We start from the raw sequence: 20952 nt of genomic DNA, 5'->3' as shown, positions 1-20952 counted from the left end.
CTCTGAATCATTCAGATGTTCTTTGGCAAACTTCAGACGGGCATGTACAGTATATGTGCTTTCTTGAGCAGGGGGACCATGCGGCCGCTGCAGGATTTTAGTCCTTCACAGCGTAGTGTGTTACCAATTGTTTTCTTGGTGACTATGGTCCCAGCTGCCTTGAGATCATTGACAAGATCGTCCCGTGTAGTTCTGGGCTGATTCCTCACCGTTCTCATAATCATTGCAACTCCATGAGGTGAGATCTTGCATGGAGCCCCAGGCAGAGGGAGATTGACAGTTCTTTTATGTTTCTTCCATTTGCGAATAATCGCACCAACTGTTGTCACCTTCTCACCAAGCTGCTTGGCGATGGTCTTGTAGCCCATTCCAGCCTTGTGTAGGTCTACAATCTTGTCCCTGACATCCTTGGAGAGCTCTTTGGTCTTGGCCATGGTGGAGAGTTTGGAATCTGATTAGTTGATTGCCTCTGTGGACAGGTGTCTTTTATACAGGTAACAAGCTGAGATTAGGAGCACTCCCTTTAAGAGTGTGCTCCTAATCTCAGCTTGTTACCTGTATAAAAGACACCCGGGAGCCAGAAATCTTTCTGATTGAGAGGGGGTCAAATACTTATTTCCCTCATTAAAATGCAAATCAATTTATAACATTTTTGGCATGTGTTTTTCTGGACTTTTTGGTTGTTATTCTGTCTCTCACTGTTCAAATAAACCTACCATTAAAATGATAGACTGATAATTTCTTTGTCAGTGGGCAAACGTACAAAATCAGCAGGGGATCAAATACTTTTTTCCCTCACTGTATACAATAGAGAATCAATTCAACATTTAAAAGTGGTTAAAAAAGATATTGTCAATCTATAAAGAAAAATAGAATGTACAGCTAAAGACATTGAAATTCCATGCACATCAATCAGTGCTATTTTCAAGTTAAATTGTGGTGGTAATTACAAGACTCAAATTCTACCTGCTGCGTCAGGGTCAAGGACCATAAAAAGCCTCTGTATGAACAACCATTGTGTTGTGTGATGTCAGTCACATACAATGCTGTGTGCTTACTTAAGTAGCTACAGTATATAGGTAGCTTACCTTGAGGTTGAATGACTGACATAAGTGTACATCATTGATGCAAGCCCTTGCTATTAAACACTACCTGAGATTAGAACTTTCAAAGTCCTTCGTTGACATCATGTATTGCAGTATGTTGACATAATTGTCTCCTCGTCAGCTGACATGAGCCTCCATTTGGACCCAAATTAAAGATGGCTGCCGTGCATCATCAGTAACAACCTGTCTGAAGGTCGTGCCCAAAGTAAAGATGGCTGCCATGCAACATCTGTAACAACCTGTCTGAAGGTGGTGCCCAAAGTAAAGATGGCTGCCGTGCAACATCACTAATAACCCATCTGAGGGGGGTGTGCACGTCTGATGGTGGTGCGCATGTCTTCATAGACATCGTTAGTCCTGACCGGTGTTGGTCTAATCGTTGCACGCCATGCCTTTAACTGGGAAGACAAGAGATACTGGTCAGATAAGGTACTGTTAGTACGCTATGTTATTAACAACATTTAACTGACAATCTTTTCCAGAGCGACTTACAGGAGCAATTAGGGTTAAGTGCCTTGCTCAAGAGCACAGCAACAGATTTTTCACCTAGTCTGCTTGGGGATTCTAACCAGCGCCCTTTCAGTTACTGGCCCAACGCTCTTAACCTCTAGGCTACCTGTCGCCCGTGTCTTCAGAAGGGGGAGGGATCAGAAGTGGTCTTGTGTTTCAGTAAATATCTTTTGTATGGAATTGAAATTAATTGAACTAACATTATAATCAACACATTGCAAATGTCAAAACATTTGCATATATACTGTACACACACACACACACACACACACAAGTTAGATGAGACGGAATATGCAGGGGCAGAATTTGCGCAAGACCCCAGAAGCAGTTCATAACTCATGAAATACGATCAATGTAGATCAAATCAAACAATACCACAGAACATGTCTAGTATAAGGAGCTATTTCCTGTCAAATATGTTGTTACAGTACTGATAATACAACTTCCCCAACAGATTCCATCAGGTTTACATATATGAGTCAAAGCAAAAGGCTGAAGTTAAAAACTGTGCATTTCCCTACCAAAGACAGGTCAGTGGAGACAGTGCTGAGGTGGCAATCATGCCACCCGATTCACAAACTCAAACACCTACACACAGATTCACAAGCTTAAACACATACAGACACGCGCACACACACACACACACACACACACACACACACACACACACACACACACACACACACACACGAAAAAATACTATAGTATACTATGATATAAATACTGTAGTATTCACTGTAGTGTTTTTGTGGACTAAAGTAGTATTTACTGTAGTATTTACAGTTAACTATAGTATAAATACTGTAGTAAAATAAAACTATTTTATACTATAGTATTTACTGTAGTGTTTTTGCAGACTGTAATATACTGTAGTATTTACAGTAGTGTTTTTGCGTACTAAAGTAGTATTTACTGTATTATACTTTAGTATTTACAGTTAACTATAGTAAAAATAATTATGTAAATTGACTGTATTATATAATAAAGTATTTAATGAAGTGTTTTTGCAGAGTGTATACTATAGTATTTACTGTAGTATTTACTGCAGTGTGCGTGCATATTGTATACTGTAGTATTTACTGTCGTGTTTTTGCGGAGTGTAATATACTGTAGGATTTACTTTTTGTGCTATTGCGGACATTACTGTAGCATTTACTGTAGTATTTTAGTTTTATTATCTTTGACATAGAAGTAGAGGCTTTTTCCTTGAGGAAACTAAAAGAGAACATTTTCCATAACCTGTAGTTAGGTAGGTAGGACTGGGTTCTGAAAAGATATAGAAAAAAGCAGAAGCTCTGAACTAACCTAGCACAAATGTGGATATGGGGAGGGGAATGGGCAGGGTGTATGCAAATTAAATACTGTAGTATTTACTATCGTTAAAGTCTAGTGTTTTTGTAGACTGTAGTGTTTTTGGGGACAATACTGTAGAATTTACTCAGGTTTTTTTCAGATAATACTGCAGTATTTACTATAGTATTCTACAGTATACTACAACATTATATAGTAAGTACTACACATGATCGAGGGATACTACAGTGTATAGTATTGTACAGTATACTACAGTTTACTACAGAATTCTATAGTAACTACTGTAGTATTCTGTAGTAAACTGCAGTATTTTTTCATGTGGGCACACACACTTTACTGTAGCACTTACCCTGGGGATGACCCAGATGAAGAGGATGAGCAGACTCAGGAGAAGCACAGAGCCAGCAGTGACAGCTGAGACCAGGACCAGATACCTGGGCATTCCTAGCCCTGAGGACGCATCATTCTGGTCACACTCCTCATCTGCGGCACAGCAACACACCAGGGTAGCACACCTTTTTCAATTCAGTTCAGTACATATCATAAAAAATATCCCCAGGTGCAATTCGTTATAAAAGAGATGTTGAGGAATCCAATACAACTCAACAAACTGACCAGTCTGAACGTGTTTAGAAGTTACAGCCTGGTTGCTCAAGTTAGGATTAGTTCCTATGAGACTGCGCTGCTCGGAGCTCACATTAAGACAATGGTCCTGAATCATTCCCTAACCCTCCTCTTGACCCCATTACCTTTCAACATTTGCAGATCTGAAGGAACTGGACAGGTATAACCAGTGGAGCAGCTTCGAACGTACAGATCTGTATCCAGGTTGTACATGTCAGGCAGTGTCCGAGAAAGGCCAGAAAAATTGCAAGGCTCAGACCAACAGACTCCTAAACAGCTTCTGTCCCCTGGCCATAAGACTGTTAAATGGTTCATAACTACTGCTCCCCCTTTGTAATATATGTATTACTACCACTACACTGCTGTTCATGGATTACTGATTGCCATTCATATCTATTTATCCAACTCCCTATCTTATTTCTCATGTTGTTTTCTATTTAATGTGTTATTAGTTATACTATTTTGATATTGAATGCTGCACTGTAGGGTAAGGCTTGCAAGTTAAGCATTTCACTGTGCTTGAGCATATGACCACAAAAAACTTGAGCATTGAAGGGTGCAGTAGGTGCCAAATGGAGGGTTAGGGAACGAATCAGGACTGGCTGAGACACTCACCATTCACCACCAGCAAAACAGCTACTTCCCCCTCAGTCTTCACAATCTTGGGTGTCTTATAAACACTGTACACACACCAGTAGACCCCAGAGTCCTCTATGGTCAGGTTTGTGATGGTGATGTCCATTTTGTTGAGTTTTCCATTAGGCGTCAATCTGAGTTCGAACCTCTTGTGGAGGGTAAATTTTTGATTACCCTGGTGAAAGTAGAGGACTTCAATCTCTTTTGTCAGGCGCATGTACACACTCAGGTTTTCTTGGTCTGGCAGAGCGGTGCTGCAGTGGATTGTCATAGTGTCTCCCTCCTGCTTTCGGACCAGCAGTCCCTTGCTCCCTTTCATGAGCAGATGGGAGAATGGAAGAAAAACACACCACGTATGTGTCAGATCTTTTGTTTTAAGGATAAACCAATACCAACCAGTTAAGGAGATCTTCACTACCCAAAACTAGTTTCACACAAGTCAGGGTCTATTTCTGGAAATGGATTATTAATACAAGGAACCATCTACTACTCTCATTTGAATATTACACTTGAAAAGTAAATGACTTGAAAACAGCATCTTGTATATCTATGATATTGCAACTCTAGATTACAGTGAACTCTATAGATTACAGTGGACTCTATAGATTACAGTGGACTCTATAGATTACAGTGGACTCTATAGATTACAGTGGACTCTATAGATTACAGTGAACTCTATAGATTACAGTGGACTCTATAGATTACAGTGGACTCTATAGATTACAGTGGACTCTATAGATTACAGTGGACTCCTGGAAAAGGCAATGGCTTGGGACTGTTGTGCCAGATATGCAGCTATCAGGAGCAAGCTATTAAAAATCATGTAATCGAAATGTGACTGGAAAACTGTATTGTACTTATTCAAAGTGTACTTATCAGGAGTCGACTGTACCTAATATATTTTAAATGTAAAATTGACTAGATTAAATGTTAAATAAAAAACACCCCTTTCCATGAACTCAAAAGGATGTCCACCTCCCAATAGAAAACTAAAATAAACACCACTCACCTTTCTCAGCCAGAGTGCAGCAAAGGAGACAGAGGAAGATTGCACAACACAGAGAGAGTGCAGACATCGTGCTAAAACAACAAGAGCTTCACATCACAACTAACTGAGCCTTCAAATAACAGGAAATATGCAGTATGTCTATACCACAGTGGTGTCTGCTCCAGAACCTCTCCACCAATAGGATCACAAGGTAGGCCTACTTTACTGCTAGGTTCTTAACAAACAGAGTAAAATCTCTCCACCAATAGGAAAACGAGGAGGGCCTACTAAACCAAGAAATGACATTGTAACATACAGAGAATCAAGACCTGAAGTTATCTCAGTTGCAATTGTGGGTGTCAGTGTGTGAAAGAGTCATAGGTTAGGGATAAAAGAGGTTAAACAACAAAACACAAATCTTTTCTGAGCATTCATTTGTGGGTTTGTCATTTAAAGACAGTCACTTCAAGTTCAACTGGAATAGTACACTACAACAACCACTTCCAATGGACACAAGCCATCAACTTTTCAAAGTTAGTTTACACTGTTGTGACCCTTAATTAGTGAGACTATAGGCAGGTAAATATAACAAACCAGAGTGTGTGACAATAATGACTTCTAACTCTATTGATGCTTTCTATGTGCAACCTGGGATCAGGTGATGTGTGTAACACTAGACTCCCTACTCCCAGAATGTATCACTACATAACATATCCTCTAGTCCCAGACATGATAGAGGTGAATGGTTCACTACATAACATATCCTCTAGTCCCAGACATGAGAGGTGAATGGTTCACTACATAACATATCCTCTAGTCCCAGACATGATAGAGGTGAATGGTTCACTACATAACATATCCTCTAGTCCCAGACATGATAGAGGTGAATGGTTCACTACATAACATATCCTCTAGTCCCAGACATGAGAGGTGAATGTATCACTACATAACATATCCTCTAGTCCCAGACATGAGAGGTGAATGGTTCACTACATAACATATCCTCTAGTCCCAGACATGATAGAGGTGAATGGTTCACTACATAACATATCCTCTAGTCCCAGACATGAGAGGTGAATGGTTCACTACATAACATATCCTCTAGTCCCAGACATGATAGAGGTGAATGGTTCACTACATAACATATCCTCTACTCTTAGACATGATAGAGGTGAATGGTTCACTACATAACATGTCCTCTACTCTCAGACATGATAGAGGTGAATGGTTCACTACATAACATATCCTCTAGTCCCAGACATGATAGAGGTGAATGGTTCACTACATAACATATCCTCTAGTCCCAGACATGAGAGGTGAATGGTTCACTACATAACATATCCTCTAGTCCCAGACATGATAGAGGTGAATGGTTCACTACATAACATGTCCTCTACTCTCAGACATGATAGAGGTGAATGGTTCACTACATAACATATCCTCTACTCTTAGACATGATAGAGGTGAATGGTTCACTACATAACATATCCTCTAGTCCCAGACATGAGAGGTGAATGGTTCACTACATAACATATCCTCTAGTCCCAGACATGAGAGGTGAATGGTTCACTACATAACATATCCTCTAGTCCCAGACATGATAGAGGTGAATGGTTCACTACATAACATATCCTCTACTCTTAGACATGATAGAGGTGAATGGTTCACTACATAACATATCCTCTAGTCCCAGACATGAGAGGTGAATGGTTCACTACATAACATATCCTCTAGTCCCAGACATGATAGAGGTGAATGGTTCACTACATAACATATCCTCTACTCTTAGACATGATAGAGGTGAATGGTTCACTACATAACATATCCTCTAGTCCCAGACATGATAGAGGTGAATGGTTCACTACATAACATATCCTCTACTCTTAGACATGATAGAGGTGAATGGTTCACTACATAACATATCCTCTACTCTTAGACATGATAGAGGTGAATGGTTCACTACATAACATATCCTCTAGTCCCAGACATGAGAGGTGAATGGTTCACTACATAACATATCCTCTAGTCCCAGACATGAGAGGTGAATGGTTCACTACATAACATATCCTCTAGTCCCAGACATGAGAGGTGAATGGTTCACTACATAACATATCCTCTAGTCCCAGACATGAGAGGTGAATGGTTCACTACATAACATATCCTCTACTCTTAGACATGATAGAGGTGAATGGTTCACTACATAACATATCCTCTACTCTTAGACATGATAGAGGTGAATGGTTCACTACATAACATATCCTCTAGTCCCAGACATGAGAGGTGAATGGTTCACTACATAACATATCCTCTAGTCCCAGACATGAGAGGTGAATGGTTCACTACATAACATATCCTCTAGTCCCAGACATGAGAGGTGAATGTATCACTACATAACATATCCTCTAGTCCCAGACATGAGAGGTGAATGGTTCACTACATAACATATCCTCTAGTCCCAGACATGAGAGGTGAATGGTTCACTACATACAGTGGCGGAAAAAGTACCCAACTGTCATACTTGAGTAAAAGTAAAGATACCTTAATAGAAAATGACTCAAGTAAAAGTAGTCACCCAGTAAAATTCTACTTGAGTAAAAGTCTGAAAGTAGACATGACTTTCACAAGAATGTTACAAAACCTCCAGGGCGCCCTATTGTAGAGGGCATTGATGCAGTAATGGCCCCTCTATCTACTTTTGTTGACTTTTTTATTAGACCACTCACAGAACAGCTCCCCTCCTTTGTAAAGGACACCAGCAGTATGATCTCAGAACAGCTCCCCTCCTTTGTAAAGGACACCAGCAGTATGATCTCAGAACAGCTCCCCTCCTTTGTAAAGGACACCAGCAGTATGATCTCAGAACAGCTCCCCTCCTTTGTAAAGGACACCAGCAGTATGATCTCAGAACAGCTCCCCTCCTTTGTAAAGGACACCAGCAGTTTGATCTCTATCATTGAATCTCTCGATCCTCTCCCTGAGAATACCTTGTTAGTTACTTTTGATGTTGAGTCGTTATACACAAATATTCCACACGAGGGCGGTATTGAAGCCATGGAACATTTTCTTCTTCAACGTGACCCTAATGAACTACCTTCCAGTGCCTGCATTATAACATTGGCTGAAAGAGTACTCACACATAACTATTTCATGTTTCTAAATGATTTCTTTATTCAGACGAAGGGTACTGCTATGGGATCCCTCATGGCTCATAACTATGCTAATTTGTTTGTGGGTTACATGGAGAAACAGTCCATTTTCAACCCTCTCAAAAATGTTTTCTTGCCTAACATCATTATTTGGAAACGGTATATTGATGATATTTTTGTTCTATGGAGGGGTGATGCAGAACAGCTCCAGGCATTCCATGCTTTTCTTAACTCCTGTTCTGAACATTTGAGATTTACTATGCAATCTGATACACGTCAAATCAGTTTTCTTGATCTTCTGATCTTGTGTGAAAATAATGTTCTATACACTGATCTTTACAGGAAACCTACTGATCGTAACAGTTTGTTGAGGGCTGATAGTTGTCACCCACTTCCCTTGAAAAATAGTTTGCCCTACAGCCAATTCAGTCGAATCAAAAGAATTTGTAAAAAAACAATCAGATTTTGACAGAAATATGGCTGAGACGCACAGAAAGTTCAAGGAGAGGGGGTACAAAAATGATCAGATTAATACTGCCATTGAGAAAATTCAAAACAAAACATGACCTTTTTCAAGGTCAGTCTCGCAAAAAGACGCATTCTTGCGTTCTAACTACCCGCTATTCAAAGTGCTCTGAACAAATTAAGGGAATCGTTCTCAAACATTGGCACATTCTAAAATACGATGATAGTCTCAGTAATGTGTTTTCGGACCTTCCCTTGGTCGTATTCTCGCGGGGCAGAAATCTCAGAGACCAATTGGTACACTCTGATTTACCACCCCAAAATATTCCTGAACAACGTCTATTTGCGCCCCTACTGGATGGAAATTACAAGTGTAATGGCTGTGCTCAATGCAATGGCACTTATAAATGTAAATCCTTCAAACACCCACAAACAGGGAAACAGATCCCAATCAAAGGTGTTATCGCTTGCTCCACTAAGGCAGTTATTTCTCTTATAACTTGTCCTTGTGGTAAAAATGATGTGGGTAAAACAAAGCGTGAATTAAAAGTACGTATCTCAGTGCACCGTAGCACCATTAGGTGCAAAAACTTGACTTACCCAGTTGCGGCCCACTTTATGGAAGCAAACCACTCGATTTCGTCTCTGCGTTATATTGGCATCGAGCATGTCACCCTCCCTAGGAGAGGGGGTGACCTTGATAATTTATTGTTAAAACGAGAGGCCGTCTGGATCTTTAATTTAAAGACCCTTGCTCCCTTCGGGCTCAAAGTAGACTTTGATTTGAAGCCATTCTTGTGATTTTTGTGACTTTGCCATTGTAATTGTTTGTAAGCTTGTGTAGTCTAAAATGTATCTATGATCGTATGCTATCCATTTGTTCTTTTGTATGCCATTTTTATATTTCAGAGTTAACAAATGATATTAGGCCACACTTGGCCATGATTACAGACACCTGTGTGTCTTCTGACACTATATAAACGAGTCATCTCGCAGTGTTTGTGATGATACCCTGATGAAGACAGCTTGGCTGTCGAAACGTTGGATATACATTTTTTTGCATCTGAGCTCCTAGGGTGTGCGGCTCTCCCTTATTTTCAAGTTTTCTACTCCGCTATCCAGCACCTCGCCTTAATAGGTGTGCGTTTCTTTTTCTTCTATATTTTTCCCATAGACCTGCTGTTAGACTAGAGGAAAGATGTTAGCAGGCAGGAGATCACCAGATAAAGCGATGATTGGCTGGCACAGTATTTGAATTCATATTCATACAGTATTTGAATGCATATTTGAACCATATTCACCTGCTTTCCTGAGTAAGGATTCACCCCTTTGGGAAGACCAGAGTTCCCCAGATACATTCCCATCGGGGGAGGAGGCAGTACAGGTTTGTTCTGTAAACCACATCAACAAATTCTCCAAATGATTAGTACCATTCTCACAGTTAAAATACAATGATCAGACGCTATTTTTAACTGACATGATTTAAGGTGAATACCTCAGCCTTGGGGTCAGTTTTGTGTCTACATATTTAAACAGGTTCCTTACAGAGTTGTCTTTCTCATCAGATAGATGAATCTCCTTTCCTCTCCTGAAGATCCAGCTGAGCCATCCTCCACTGTTCTGAAGCGCTACAGCAGGGGTCTCAGGCTCAGCCCCCGGCCGGCTGCCAGTCTGGCTCTGAGGGTTGGCCTCGGTGATGGTCATTATGGAACGATCCACCACATCTACTCCGGATATCTGTGACAATATCTGTGACAAGTGAAGAAGAGAAGAAGAGAAGTCAGTCCACTCCACTCATGTCACCATACAGAACAACCACTCATTTAATTTTGTATGTATTTTTATTTAACCTTTATTTAACTAGGCAAGTCAGTTAAGAACAAATTCTTATTTACAATGATGGCCTACACCGGCCAAACCCGGACGACACTGGGCCAATTGTGTGCTGCCCTATGGGACTCCCAATCACAGCCGGTTTTGATACAGCCTGGATTCGAACCAGGGTGTCTGTAGTGATGCCTCAAGCACTGAGGTGCAGTGCCTAAAGCATAAATTACCCTTTCTCTTGCAGTAGAAATCTCCACATGTGGTATTCACTCCACCATTCCACGTTGGTCCCACCATGGGGGGGATTGGAGATGGTGTAGCAGCATTCCATTGGTCGCAGAGACGCTGACTGTTGGGAGGGTTGTGGGGATGCCCACCCTCTGCTCAGGGATGATATCCTGGTATTGAGCTGCCCCTGCATGTACTTCATCTCCTATTACAAGTTGTTCAGCAGGACCTGAATCTCACCCTAGAGGACATCAGGAGATTTAGCAGACTGACACAAAGAGAGAGGCTTCACACCATGCCCATTGGACCATCTTTAGGATTCTTTCTCACCCAACTCCAATTTCATGAGGACAAACCTTACCTTGTAAGATGCTTAATGACTGACGGGACGTGTCCCTGCTCCTGCGAGCTCTGACGGGACGTGTCCCTGCTCCGGCGAGCTCTGACGGAACGTGTCCCTGCTCCTGCGAGCTCTGACGGAACGTGTCCCTGCTCCTGCGAGCTCTGACGGGACGTGTCCCTGCTCCTGCGAGCTCTGACGGGACGTGTCCCTGCTCCTGCGAGCTCTGACGGGACGTGTCCCTGCTCCTGCGAGCTCTGACGGGACGTGTCCCTGCTCCTGCGAGCTCTGACGGGACGTGTCCCTGCTCCTGCGAGCTCTGACGGGACGTGTCCCTGCTCCTGCGAGCTCTGACGGAACGTGTCCCTGCTCCTGCGAGCTCTGACGGAACGTGTCCCTGCTCCTGCGAGCTCTGACGGAACGTGTCCCTGCTCCTGCGAGCTCTGACGGGACGTGTCCCTGCTCCTGCGAGCTCTGACGGGACGTGTCCCTGCTCCTGCGAGCTCTGACGGGACGTGTCCCTGCTCCTGCGAGCTCTGACGGGACGTGTCCCTGCTCCTGCGAGCTCTGACGGAACGTGTCCCTGCTCTTGCGAGCTCTGACGGGACGTGTCCCTGCTCCTGCGAGCTCTGACGGGACGTGTCCCTGCTCCTGCGAGCTCTGACGGGACGTGTCCCTGCTCCTGCGAGCTCTGACGGGACGTGTCCCTGCGAGCTCTGACGGGACGTGTCCCTGCTCCTGCGAGCTCTGACGGGACGTGTCCCTGCTCCTGCGAGCTCTGACGGGACGTGTCCCTGCTCCTGCGAGCTCTGACGGGACGTGTCCCTGCTCCTGCGAGCTCTGACGGGACGTGTCCCTGCTCCTGCGAGCTCTGACGGGACGTGTCCCTGCTCCTGCGAGCTCTGACGGGACGTGTCCCTGCTCCTACGAGCTCTGACGGGACGTGTCCCTGCGAGCTCTGACGGGACGTGTCCCTGCGAGCTCTGACGGGACGTGTCCCTGCGACACAGCTTTTTACATTGGCATGTTGTCACAAGTTTCTTCATCTTCCGATGATATAGAGAAATCGTCGTCTGAGAACGTGGACCAATACGCAGTAGAGTTGGTGCTCATCATCTTAATTTATTAAATTACGTTGAACACGAGAAAACGAGAACGACGAATGACAGTTTTGCAAGCTATATAAAACGCAGTGCAAAATCAATCTCCCACAAAAGACAAACAAAAACACACCCTCATATATGGGACTCTCAATCAAAGGCAAATAGACAACACCTGCCTTCAATTGAGAGTCCCAACCCCAATGAACCCAAACATAGAAACAGACACACTAGACTAAACATAGAATACATGAAAATCAAACAGTGCCCAAAAACCTCGGAATACCTAAATCAACTGCCCTACAACAAACACACCACCCCTAACCACATAAAACAAATACCCTCTGACACGTCCTGACCAAACTACAATACCAATTAACCCTTATACTGGCCAGGACGTGACACATGTGATGTTCAGAACATGCATTCCCACCCAAAACTTCCGGTGAATTTACTAAATTACTCATCATAAACGTTGACAAAATACATAACAATTATTTTAAGAATTATAGATACAGAACTCCTTTATACAATAGCTATGTCAGATTTTAAAATAGCTTTTCGGCGAAAGCACATTTTGCAATATTCTGAGTACATAGCTCAGCCATCACGGCTAGCTATTTTGACACCCGCCAAGTTCGGGGCTCACTAAACTCAGAATTACTATTAGAAAAATTGTATTACCTTTGCTGATCTTCGTCAGAAATGCACTCCCAGGACTGCTACTTCCACAAGAAATGTTGTTTTTGTTCCAAATAATCCATAGTTATTTCCAAATACCTCCGTTTTGTTCGTGCGTTCAGGTCACTATCCAAAGGGTAACACGCGAGCGCATTTCGAGACAAAAAAATTCAAAATGTTCCTTTACCGTACTTCGAAGCATGTCAAACGCTGTTTAAAATCAATTTTCATTGTATTTTTCTTCGTAAAATAGCAATAATATTCCAACCGGACAATAGTGTATTCATTCAAAGAGGAAAAGAAAAAACAGCATGGTCGCGGGACTGCGCATATCCAATCTCTTTGTCACCAGGCAGACCACTGACAAACTGTGCTAGTATACTCTGCCCAGAGACAGGAGACGCCTCAATCCGCTTTCTGAAGGCTTTAGAGAGCCAATGGAAGCCTTAGAAAGTGCTTTGTAACAGCTCAGATACTGTAGTTTCGATAGAGAACCAAAAGAAGAACTACAAATTCTCAGACAGGCCACTTCCTGCTTGGAATCTTCTCAGGTTTTTGCCTGCCATATGAGTTCTGTTATACTCACAGACACCATTCAAACAGTTTTAGAAACTTCAGAGTGTTTTCTATCCAAATCTACTAATAATATCGTTTCTGGGCAAGAGTAGTAACCAGATTAAATCGGGTACGTTTTTTCATCCGGCCGTGAAAATACTGCCCCCTATCCACAACAGGTTTTAAACAAATGTTGTTTCTACTGAAAATTGAGATGTACAAACTATGGCATAGTAAGGGGACAACAAGCAGATAAGAGGCAATCCGTAATTTCGATGAAGACATTAATAAGCAAGCGACGACAGACGTAGTCAATATAACTATTTGTTGAGCACTTTTGAAATGTACAGCGACAGAATTCAGACCATTGGCCGTTTTTAGTGTACTCCCTGTACAAGTCAGAACCATAGAAGAAATAAATGGGGCATTTAAACAGACAATGAAAGCTCTTACAATATTCAATGATTACATTTCTCTAAAACAGGGTATAAGCTATTTGTGCACCACGAAGTTAGAACAGTAGGCGAAATTAATAGGTGAAAATATACACAATTATTAGGTTGAGGTACATTGAATGCCGTTTGGGTCTTTGCGTGTCAAGAAATATTTGTCCTATACACTATTTGACGTGTTAAATTAGCTTTTAATTTGACACATAAAATAACACAATGATATTATAGAATGTTGTGTGTGCTGAATTGGCACGTCCAAGCCAAGCACCACAACTACGATGTGTTTACAATACCGTGTTGATGAAAAAAGACCAAATTATTAGGGTGAGGCACATGGGCTACTAACATCTTACTACACAACATACACTTAGTATTACTTTCTTAGCTACAGTATGCATTTCTCCCTGGCATATTACATCATTTATGCAACAGCATACAAGACATTTTTGGACTCACCTTGTGAAGGTGGTGCAGCGGTCCATTGTGGTCAAATTTTGTCATCAAAGTCTGGCATTCTGAATTTCGCGGAGGAAAAAACAGCCACTCCATTGAATAGCAGGCTAACGTTAGTGGTTGCTTTGCAACGCTTGCAGTTAGACACTGATTCCTTTCAAACGACTCATTGTTGAATTTGCAATTTCCAACTTGTTGTGTAGTCTTTATGTACAATGACCGATGAGCACCGATACGTTTTATCTACATTTTCTCTTCATTATTTCTCTTCACATGACAAGGAATAAAAAGGATTTTCCAGTAGATTGTCGACTTAATGACAACTGAGGGTGAATGCTAGCTAAGACTTGGAAAGTAAGGTGTTGACAGTCCAATCAAAGCTACTGTAGACATAACGTGATTTGATGTCATTCTATCCGTGGCCAATGGCCTTGAGCCTTCTTGGACGGACACTGCTAATATAACTATAGCAGAACCCAAGGTGCAAAAATTTGAGTTCTAACCTTAGAATTGGGGATGACATACTGTCCTGAGTGACAGAAAACTGAGCCAATCATAACAGAAACTGAGCCAATCAGGCTTAACAGTCTGTATTTTCTGCTGTCTAGCCCCACCACCACAGAAAGCACTGAGCTAGGCTGAAACACCTGCATTTTGGAGCTGCCTTACTCAAGAATGCAAAAAAGAGATCATGTTTTTATGCGGCTTTATTAACTACATTTTTTACATTGTTTGCAAACTGATGTATTACATGTATTAATGCCAAAATAAAATGAAAAACAGGCAACCCCCCCAAAACAAAAGTGTGGGCCCTGCCCCACCTTCCCTGAATGATGGGTCACCACTGGTTGACATGATTTTTGAATGACTACCCCTTCCCCTGTCCCACCATATCTGTAAGATCCCTCAGTCAAGTAGGGAATTTCAAGCAGAGATTCAACTACAAAGACCAGGGAGGTTTTCAAAAGCCTCAGAAAGGGCAGTGATTGGTAGATGGCTAACAATAACAAATCAGACATGTAATATCTCTTTAAGTATGGTCAAGTTAATAAATGCTGTGGATGATGTATTAAACCACCCAAACCAGTGGAGGCTGCTGAGAGGCTCATAGTAATGTCTGGAATAGAGTAATTGGAATGGTATCAAACACATCAAAGACGTGGTTTCCATGTGGTTGATACCACTCCATTGACTCCATTCCAGCCATTATTATGAGCCATCCTCCCCTCAGCGGTCTTTACTGGCCCAGACACACCAAAGATACAGTCGTCCTTCTGAACTGAGTTGCAGGATAGGGAGGAAACTGCTTAGGGATGTCACCATCAACAGTGACAAGCCACGGGGGTCTGACATCTTGGATGGAAAATTACTGAAAATAATAGCGGACCGTATTGCCACTCCTATTTGCCATATCTTCAATCTAAGCCTACTAGAAAGTGTGTGCCCTCAGGCCTGGAGGGAAGCAAAAGTAATTCCGCTACTCAAGAATAGTAAAGCCCTCTTTACCACTCAAATAGCTGACAAATCAGCCTGTTACCAACTATAAGAATATTTCGAAGATAAATACACAATGCCGAGACAGAGGATGTCAATGGAGTAATAACAATCAATGGAAATAGTGTTTTTTCTGTAATAGGGAATTATTCATGGAAATAGTGTTTTTTTCTGTAATAGGAAATTAAGAAATGAAAATAGTAGGTTTTTAGTTCAACAACTGTTAGGAATGTCAGTCCTGAACTTACGGTGTAGCACGTTCTCATTGGTCCAACCTGAAATAGAGTACAGTTTTATTGCAAGGAATTCTATTTGGTCAACCACAGGCTAGGGCTGGGTTATAAACTACATCCTGTCCCTTTGTTCTGTGGAGAGAACAACAGGAGAGAATCACTGGGAGAGCATCACTGAGGACAGGGGAGAATGGCCATCTACCTCCCTGTATGATTTGTTCTCTTCGAATAAACCTATTTTCCTCCCCCTGATTTGCTTTGGGGCCTGTGTGTCACGTCCTGACCAGTATAAGGGGTTATTTGTTATTGTAGTTTGGTCAGGACGTGGCAGGGGGTGTTTGTTTAGAGTGTTTCGGGGTTTGTTGGGCTATGTTCATATTTAAGAGGGGTGTTTGTTTAGAGTGTTTCGGGGTTTGTTGGGCTATGTTCTTTGTTAGTCTATTTCTATGTTAGTTCTAGTATGTCTATTTCTATGTGATGTTTATTGGGTGGACCTTCAATTGGAAGCAGCTGCTCCTCGTTGCTTCTAATTGAAGGTCCTATTTAAGAGGGGTGTTTTTCTATGGGATTGGTGGGTAGTTGTTCCTTGTTTAGTGTTTGTTGCACCTGACAGGACTGTTTCGTTTTGTTCTTTTTTGTATACGTATTTAGTTGTTTCTCCTTCTTCAAATAAAAAGAAGATGAGTATACATATTCCTGCTGCATTTTGGTCCAATCCTTGTGACACTGTGTTATTAAAGAATAGCATCAACTGCCAACACAACCCTTAATAAACTTTTTGAAAAAATTGTATTTGACCAGATACAATGCTATTTTACAGTAAACAAATTGACAAAAGACTTTCAGCACGCTTATAGGGAAGAGCATTCAACATGCACGGCACTTACACAAATGACTGATGATTGGCTGACAGAAATTGATGATAAAAAGATTGTGGGAGCTGTTTTGCTAGACTTTAGTACGGCTTTTGACATTAACGATCATAGTCAGCTGCTGGAAAAATGTATGTGTTATGGCTTTACACCTGCTATATTGTGAATAAAGAGTTACCTGTCTAACAGTACACAGAGGGTGTTATTTAATGGAAGCCTCTCCAACATAATCCAGGAAGAATCAGGCAATCCATTTTTTTCAAAGCCAGTGTGTCTATGTATTGTGACGATGAATCAGAATTAGTTGGGTAACATAGATAATTAAGATGTTTTATTTGCATAATATGCTTATGTGAAATACTTGTCATTAGAATGTATCCCTTTGGATAATGAATGTTGGCAGTTGCACTTTTCCCTTAGCTGGGTACTCAGTCACTTGGGGCCCAGAGAGGGGAGAGGTCAGGCTTGTCTTTTACATGTCCTTTTACATGTTAAAATGGCATTTGTAAGGGTCTTAAAAAATAAGAGCGGGGCAGAGGTGACCAGGGCCTTTGAATCTATCTTGAAGGAAGGAGGAGTCCCCAAGAAAGTGCAGACTGATGGCAGAAAATAATTTTTTAATAATACTTTTCAGAAACTCATGAAGAAGCACAATATAGTACATTTTGCTACAGGCTCAGATTTGAAAGCTTCAGTTGTTGAACGCTTTAACCAAACTCTGAAGGAGCGGATGTGGAGATATTTTACAGCTCACAACACGCATAGATATATCGATATAGTTCAAGATTTAGTAAAGGGTTACAACTACAGCTACCATAAGAGTCTAAGGATGAAGCCCGCAGAGGTCTTTTCTGAAAACTCTTTTCAAGTCTTTAAAAATCTGTATGGTTTGTTCCCCCTTTGCCGTAAGAATTTTTTTTATTTTAAATTCATAGTGGGGGACTTGGTACGTATATATCCAAGTTGAGTGGTGTTTTCGACAAAAAACTGGCAAGAAGGTTTGCTGTGTCTGTCAGCGTAGTGTCCAGAGCATGGAGGCGCTACCAGGAGACAGGCCAGTACATCAGGAGACGTGGAGGAGGCCGTAGGAGGGCAACAACCCAGCAGCAGGACCGCTACCTCCGCCTTTGTGCAAGGAGGAGCAGGAGGAGCACTGCCAGAGCCCTGCAAAATGACCTCCAGCAGGCCATAAATGTGCATGTGTCTGCTCAAACGGTCAGAAACAGACTCCATGAGGGTGGTATGAGGGCCCGACGTCCACAGGTGGGGGTTGTGCTTACAGCCCAACACCGTGCAGGACGTTTGGCATTTGCCAGAGAACACCAAGATTGGCAAATTCGCCACTGGCGCCCTGTGCTCTTCACAGATGAAAGCAGGTTCACACTGAGCACGTGACAGACGTGACAGAGTCTGGAGACGCTGTGGAGAACGTTCTGCTGCCTGCAACATCCTCCAGCATGACCGGTTTGGCGGTGGGTCAGTCATGGTGTGGGGTGGCATTTCTTTGGGGGGCCGCACAGCCCTCCATGTGCTCGCCAGAGGTAGCCTGACTGCCATTAGGTACCGAGATGAGATCCTCAGACCCCTTGTGAGACCATATGCTGGTGCGGTTGGCCCTGGGTTCCTCCTAATGCAAGACAATGCTAGACCTCATGTGGCTGGAGTGTGTCAGCAGTTCCTGCAAGAGGAAGGCATTGATGCTATGGACTGGCCCGCCCGTTCCCCAGACCTGAATCCAATTGAGCACATCTGGGACATCATGTCTCGCTCCATCCACCAACGCCACGTTGCACCACAGACTGTCCAGGAGTTGGCGGATGCTTTAGTCCAGGTCTGGGAGGAGATCCCTCAGGAGACCATCCGCCACCTCATCAGGAGCATGCCCAGGCGTTGTAGGGAGGTCATACAGGCACGTGGAGGCCACACACACTACTGAGCCTCATTTTGACTTGTTTTAAGGACATTACATCAAAGTTGGATAAGCCTGTAGTGTGGTTTTCCACTTTCATTTTGAGTGTGACTCCAAATCCAGACCTCCATGGGTTGATAAATTGGATTTCCATTGATTATTTTGTGTGATTTTGTTGTCAGCACATTCAACTATGTAAAGAAAAAAGTATTTCATAAGATTATTTCTTTCATTCAGATCTAGGATGTGTTGTTTAAGTGTTCCCTTTATTTTTTTGAGCAGTGTATTTATATATATATATTATTATGATTTAAAAAAAACATTTTTTATAAACATAATACAAATAAATTCAAATGGTTATGGAACACAACCACCATCTCGACCCTAACCGCTATGTCTCATACTATGTTGATCAAGTGGGTAATGGGTTACCCGGCTATCATGGATCCCCGACCATGTATGGTTCGGGGATAGGAGGTATATTTCGTAACCTCTTTAGGATGGTTTTACCGTTTATGAAGAGAGGCCTCAGCATAGCCAAACCCCATTTAAAATCAGCGGCTAAAAATATAGTAGGTGAGGTTGTAGCCAATGCTATGACCCGAAGGGAGTCACCAGATGCCGAGCATCAAGAAGGCTCGGGGCTTATGATGTTGTCTCGAAGACAAAAAAAGAGACCTCCGGGTATAAGGCGCAGGCCTGCCCCTAAAAAGCGGAGGTTAACCGTTAAAAGAAACTCAGTAACTCAAAGACGTGGTAAAGTGAGGAGGTCTGGACCAAAAACGGCAAAAAGAATACTCGAAAGTATTTTCTAAAAGAACAAGCAAGATGTCTCTTTTACACCGCATGTCCTCTGAAACTATAAAGACAGAGCTCGATCTTTTCACGGCCCCCTTAACCCAACATTCAATAGACAGGTCCAGTTATGTGGAGATAGCCCCACTCTCTGCCATTACCGACAACGGTCCTATAGAATTTTTCATACCAGGCCACGGTGACAACTATCTGGACCTCAACAACACCTTGGTGCATTTACGTCTAAAAGTGACCAAAAGAGATGGTACTAATATTGCAAACGATGCCAAAGTGAGTCTCATTAATTACCCCTTGGCCACCATCTTCTCCCAAGTGGATGTGACTTTGGGTGAACGCCTAATCAGTCAAAGCAGTGCCACATACCCCTATAGGGCCATCATGGAGTGTTTACTCAACTACTCCGAAGACACTCTCAAGACACAATTCAGCGCCGGGCTGTTTAGCAAGGATACTGCAGGAGTCTCTATGGAATCGATAGACCCTTCCACCGGTGCAAACAAAGGACTGGAGGCACGCGCTCGCTACTGTGGCGAATCTCAAGAGTTTCATCTGCTAGGGCCTATACACTCTGACATTTCCTTTCAAGAACGTTTACTCTTAAATTCGGTTGATTTAAGACTAAAATTAACCAGGACCAAGGATGAGTTTTGTCTGATGTCTGCCCAAGACGGTGACTTTAGTTTAAAAGTGTTGGGGGCAATGCTTTTTATTAAAAAAGTGTTTGTATCTCCGGCAGTTCGTCTGGGTCACTCACAGGCTTTGATGAAAGGAAATGCCCTTTACCCTCTCCAAAGAATTACCATGAAAACCTTTAGCATACCTGTGGGCAGTAGAATCTGCAGTCAAGAAAACCTTTTTCTAGGCCCTCTACCCCACTACATGGTTATAGGTTTGATTGATCACGCCTCTAATATGGGCAGCTTACATAAAAACCCATTTCATTTTCAACACTTCAATGTATGTATGTAGCTCTCTGTCAGGATGGGCGTCAGGTCCCTGCTAAGACTTTCCAACCGCAATATAATAACAACATATCTGTGCGAGAATTTTACAATCTATTCCTGGCTACCGGGAGGCATCTAAAAGATCTCTCTTTACCTATTGACAGAAATGATTTTGCACAGGGTTACACATTGTAGGCTTTCAATTTAGCCCCTGATGATGACACCTCGGGAAATCTGTCTGTGGTGTCCCAAGGTAATCTCA

General features: G+C 42.4%; 2 protein-coding genes across 3 annotated transcripts; both read right to left on the bottom strand.

Annotated features, from left to right (window-relative positions):
• Positions 1-726: 726 nt before the first annotated feature.
• LOC115171724 (uncharacterized) lies at positions 727-5521 on the bottom strand. 2 transcript variants are annotated; one of them, XM_029728794.1, is made up of 5 exons: positions 5197-5521; positions 4167-4499; positions 3677-3745; positions 3277-3410; positions 727-1504 (listed from the first exon to the last, which is right to left on the bottom strand). In XM_029728794.1, the coding sequence occupies exons 1-5, from the start codon at positions 5261-5263 to the stop codon at positions 1394-1396; spliced, it is 714 nt and encodes a 237-aa protein (XP_029584654.1). In that variant the 5' UTR covers positions 5264-5521; the 3' UTR covers positions 727-1393. The 2 variants fall into 2 exon arrangements, with proteins under 2 accessions (XP_029584654.1, XP_029584655.1); XM_029728795.1 differs by lacking the exon at positions 3677-3745 and having other exon boundaries at positions 5197-5393.
• A 4367-nt stretch (positions 5522-9888) lies between these two features.
• On the bottom strand, positions 9889-14470 carry LOC115170501 (ion-translocating oxidoreductase complex subunit C-like). The gene is made up of 4 exons (XM_029726716.1): positions 14426-14470; positions 10844-12105; positions 10332-10523; positions 9889-10177 (listed from the first exon to the last, which is right to left on the bottom strand). Exons 1-2 carry the CDS (start codon positions 14468-14470, stop codon positions 11215-11217), a joined length of 936 nt encoding a protein of 311 aa, XP_029582576.1. The 3' UTR covers positions 9889-10177; positions 10332-10523; positions 10844-11214.
• Between the last annotated feature and the right edge of the window lie 6482 nt (positions 14471-20952).

The sequence above is a fragment of the Salmo trutta genome, chromosome 32, assembly GCF_901001165.1.
Source record: "Salmo trutta chromosome 32, fSalTru1.1, whole genome shotgun sequence".
NCBI classification, from domain to species: Eukaryota; Metazoa; Chordata; class Actinopteri; order Salmoniformes; family Salmonidae; genus Salmo; species Salmo trutta.
Note: the sequence above shows the minus strand (reverse complement) of the source record. Positions and strands in the feature narration are given on the sequence as shown.

Bases quoted from the DNA above. Each gene is read 5' to 3' on its own strand.
- LOC115170501 (XM_029726716.1), bottom strand. From the start codon at position 14,470: ATGACAAAATTTGACCACAATGGACCGCTGCACCACCTTCACAAG. The intron at 12,106-14,425 runs GTGAGTCCAAAA...CAGAGCTCGTAG, and splicing joins CGCTGCACCACCTTCACAAG to GAGCAGGGACACGTCCCGTC.
- LOC115171724 (XM_029728794.1), bottom strand. From the start codon at position 5,263: ATGTCTGCACTCTCTCTGTGTTGTGCAATCTTCCTCTGTCTCCTTTGC. The intron at 4,500-5,196 runs GTGAGTGGTGTT...TGCTCATGAAAG, and splicing joins CTGCACTCTGGCTGAGAAAG to GGAGCAAGGGACTGCTGGTC. The intron at 3,746-4,166 runs GTGAGTGTCTCA...ACCTGGATACAG, and splicing joins TGTTTTGCTGGTGGTGAATG to ATCTGTACGTTCGAAGCTGC.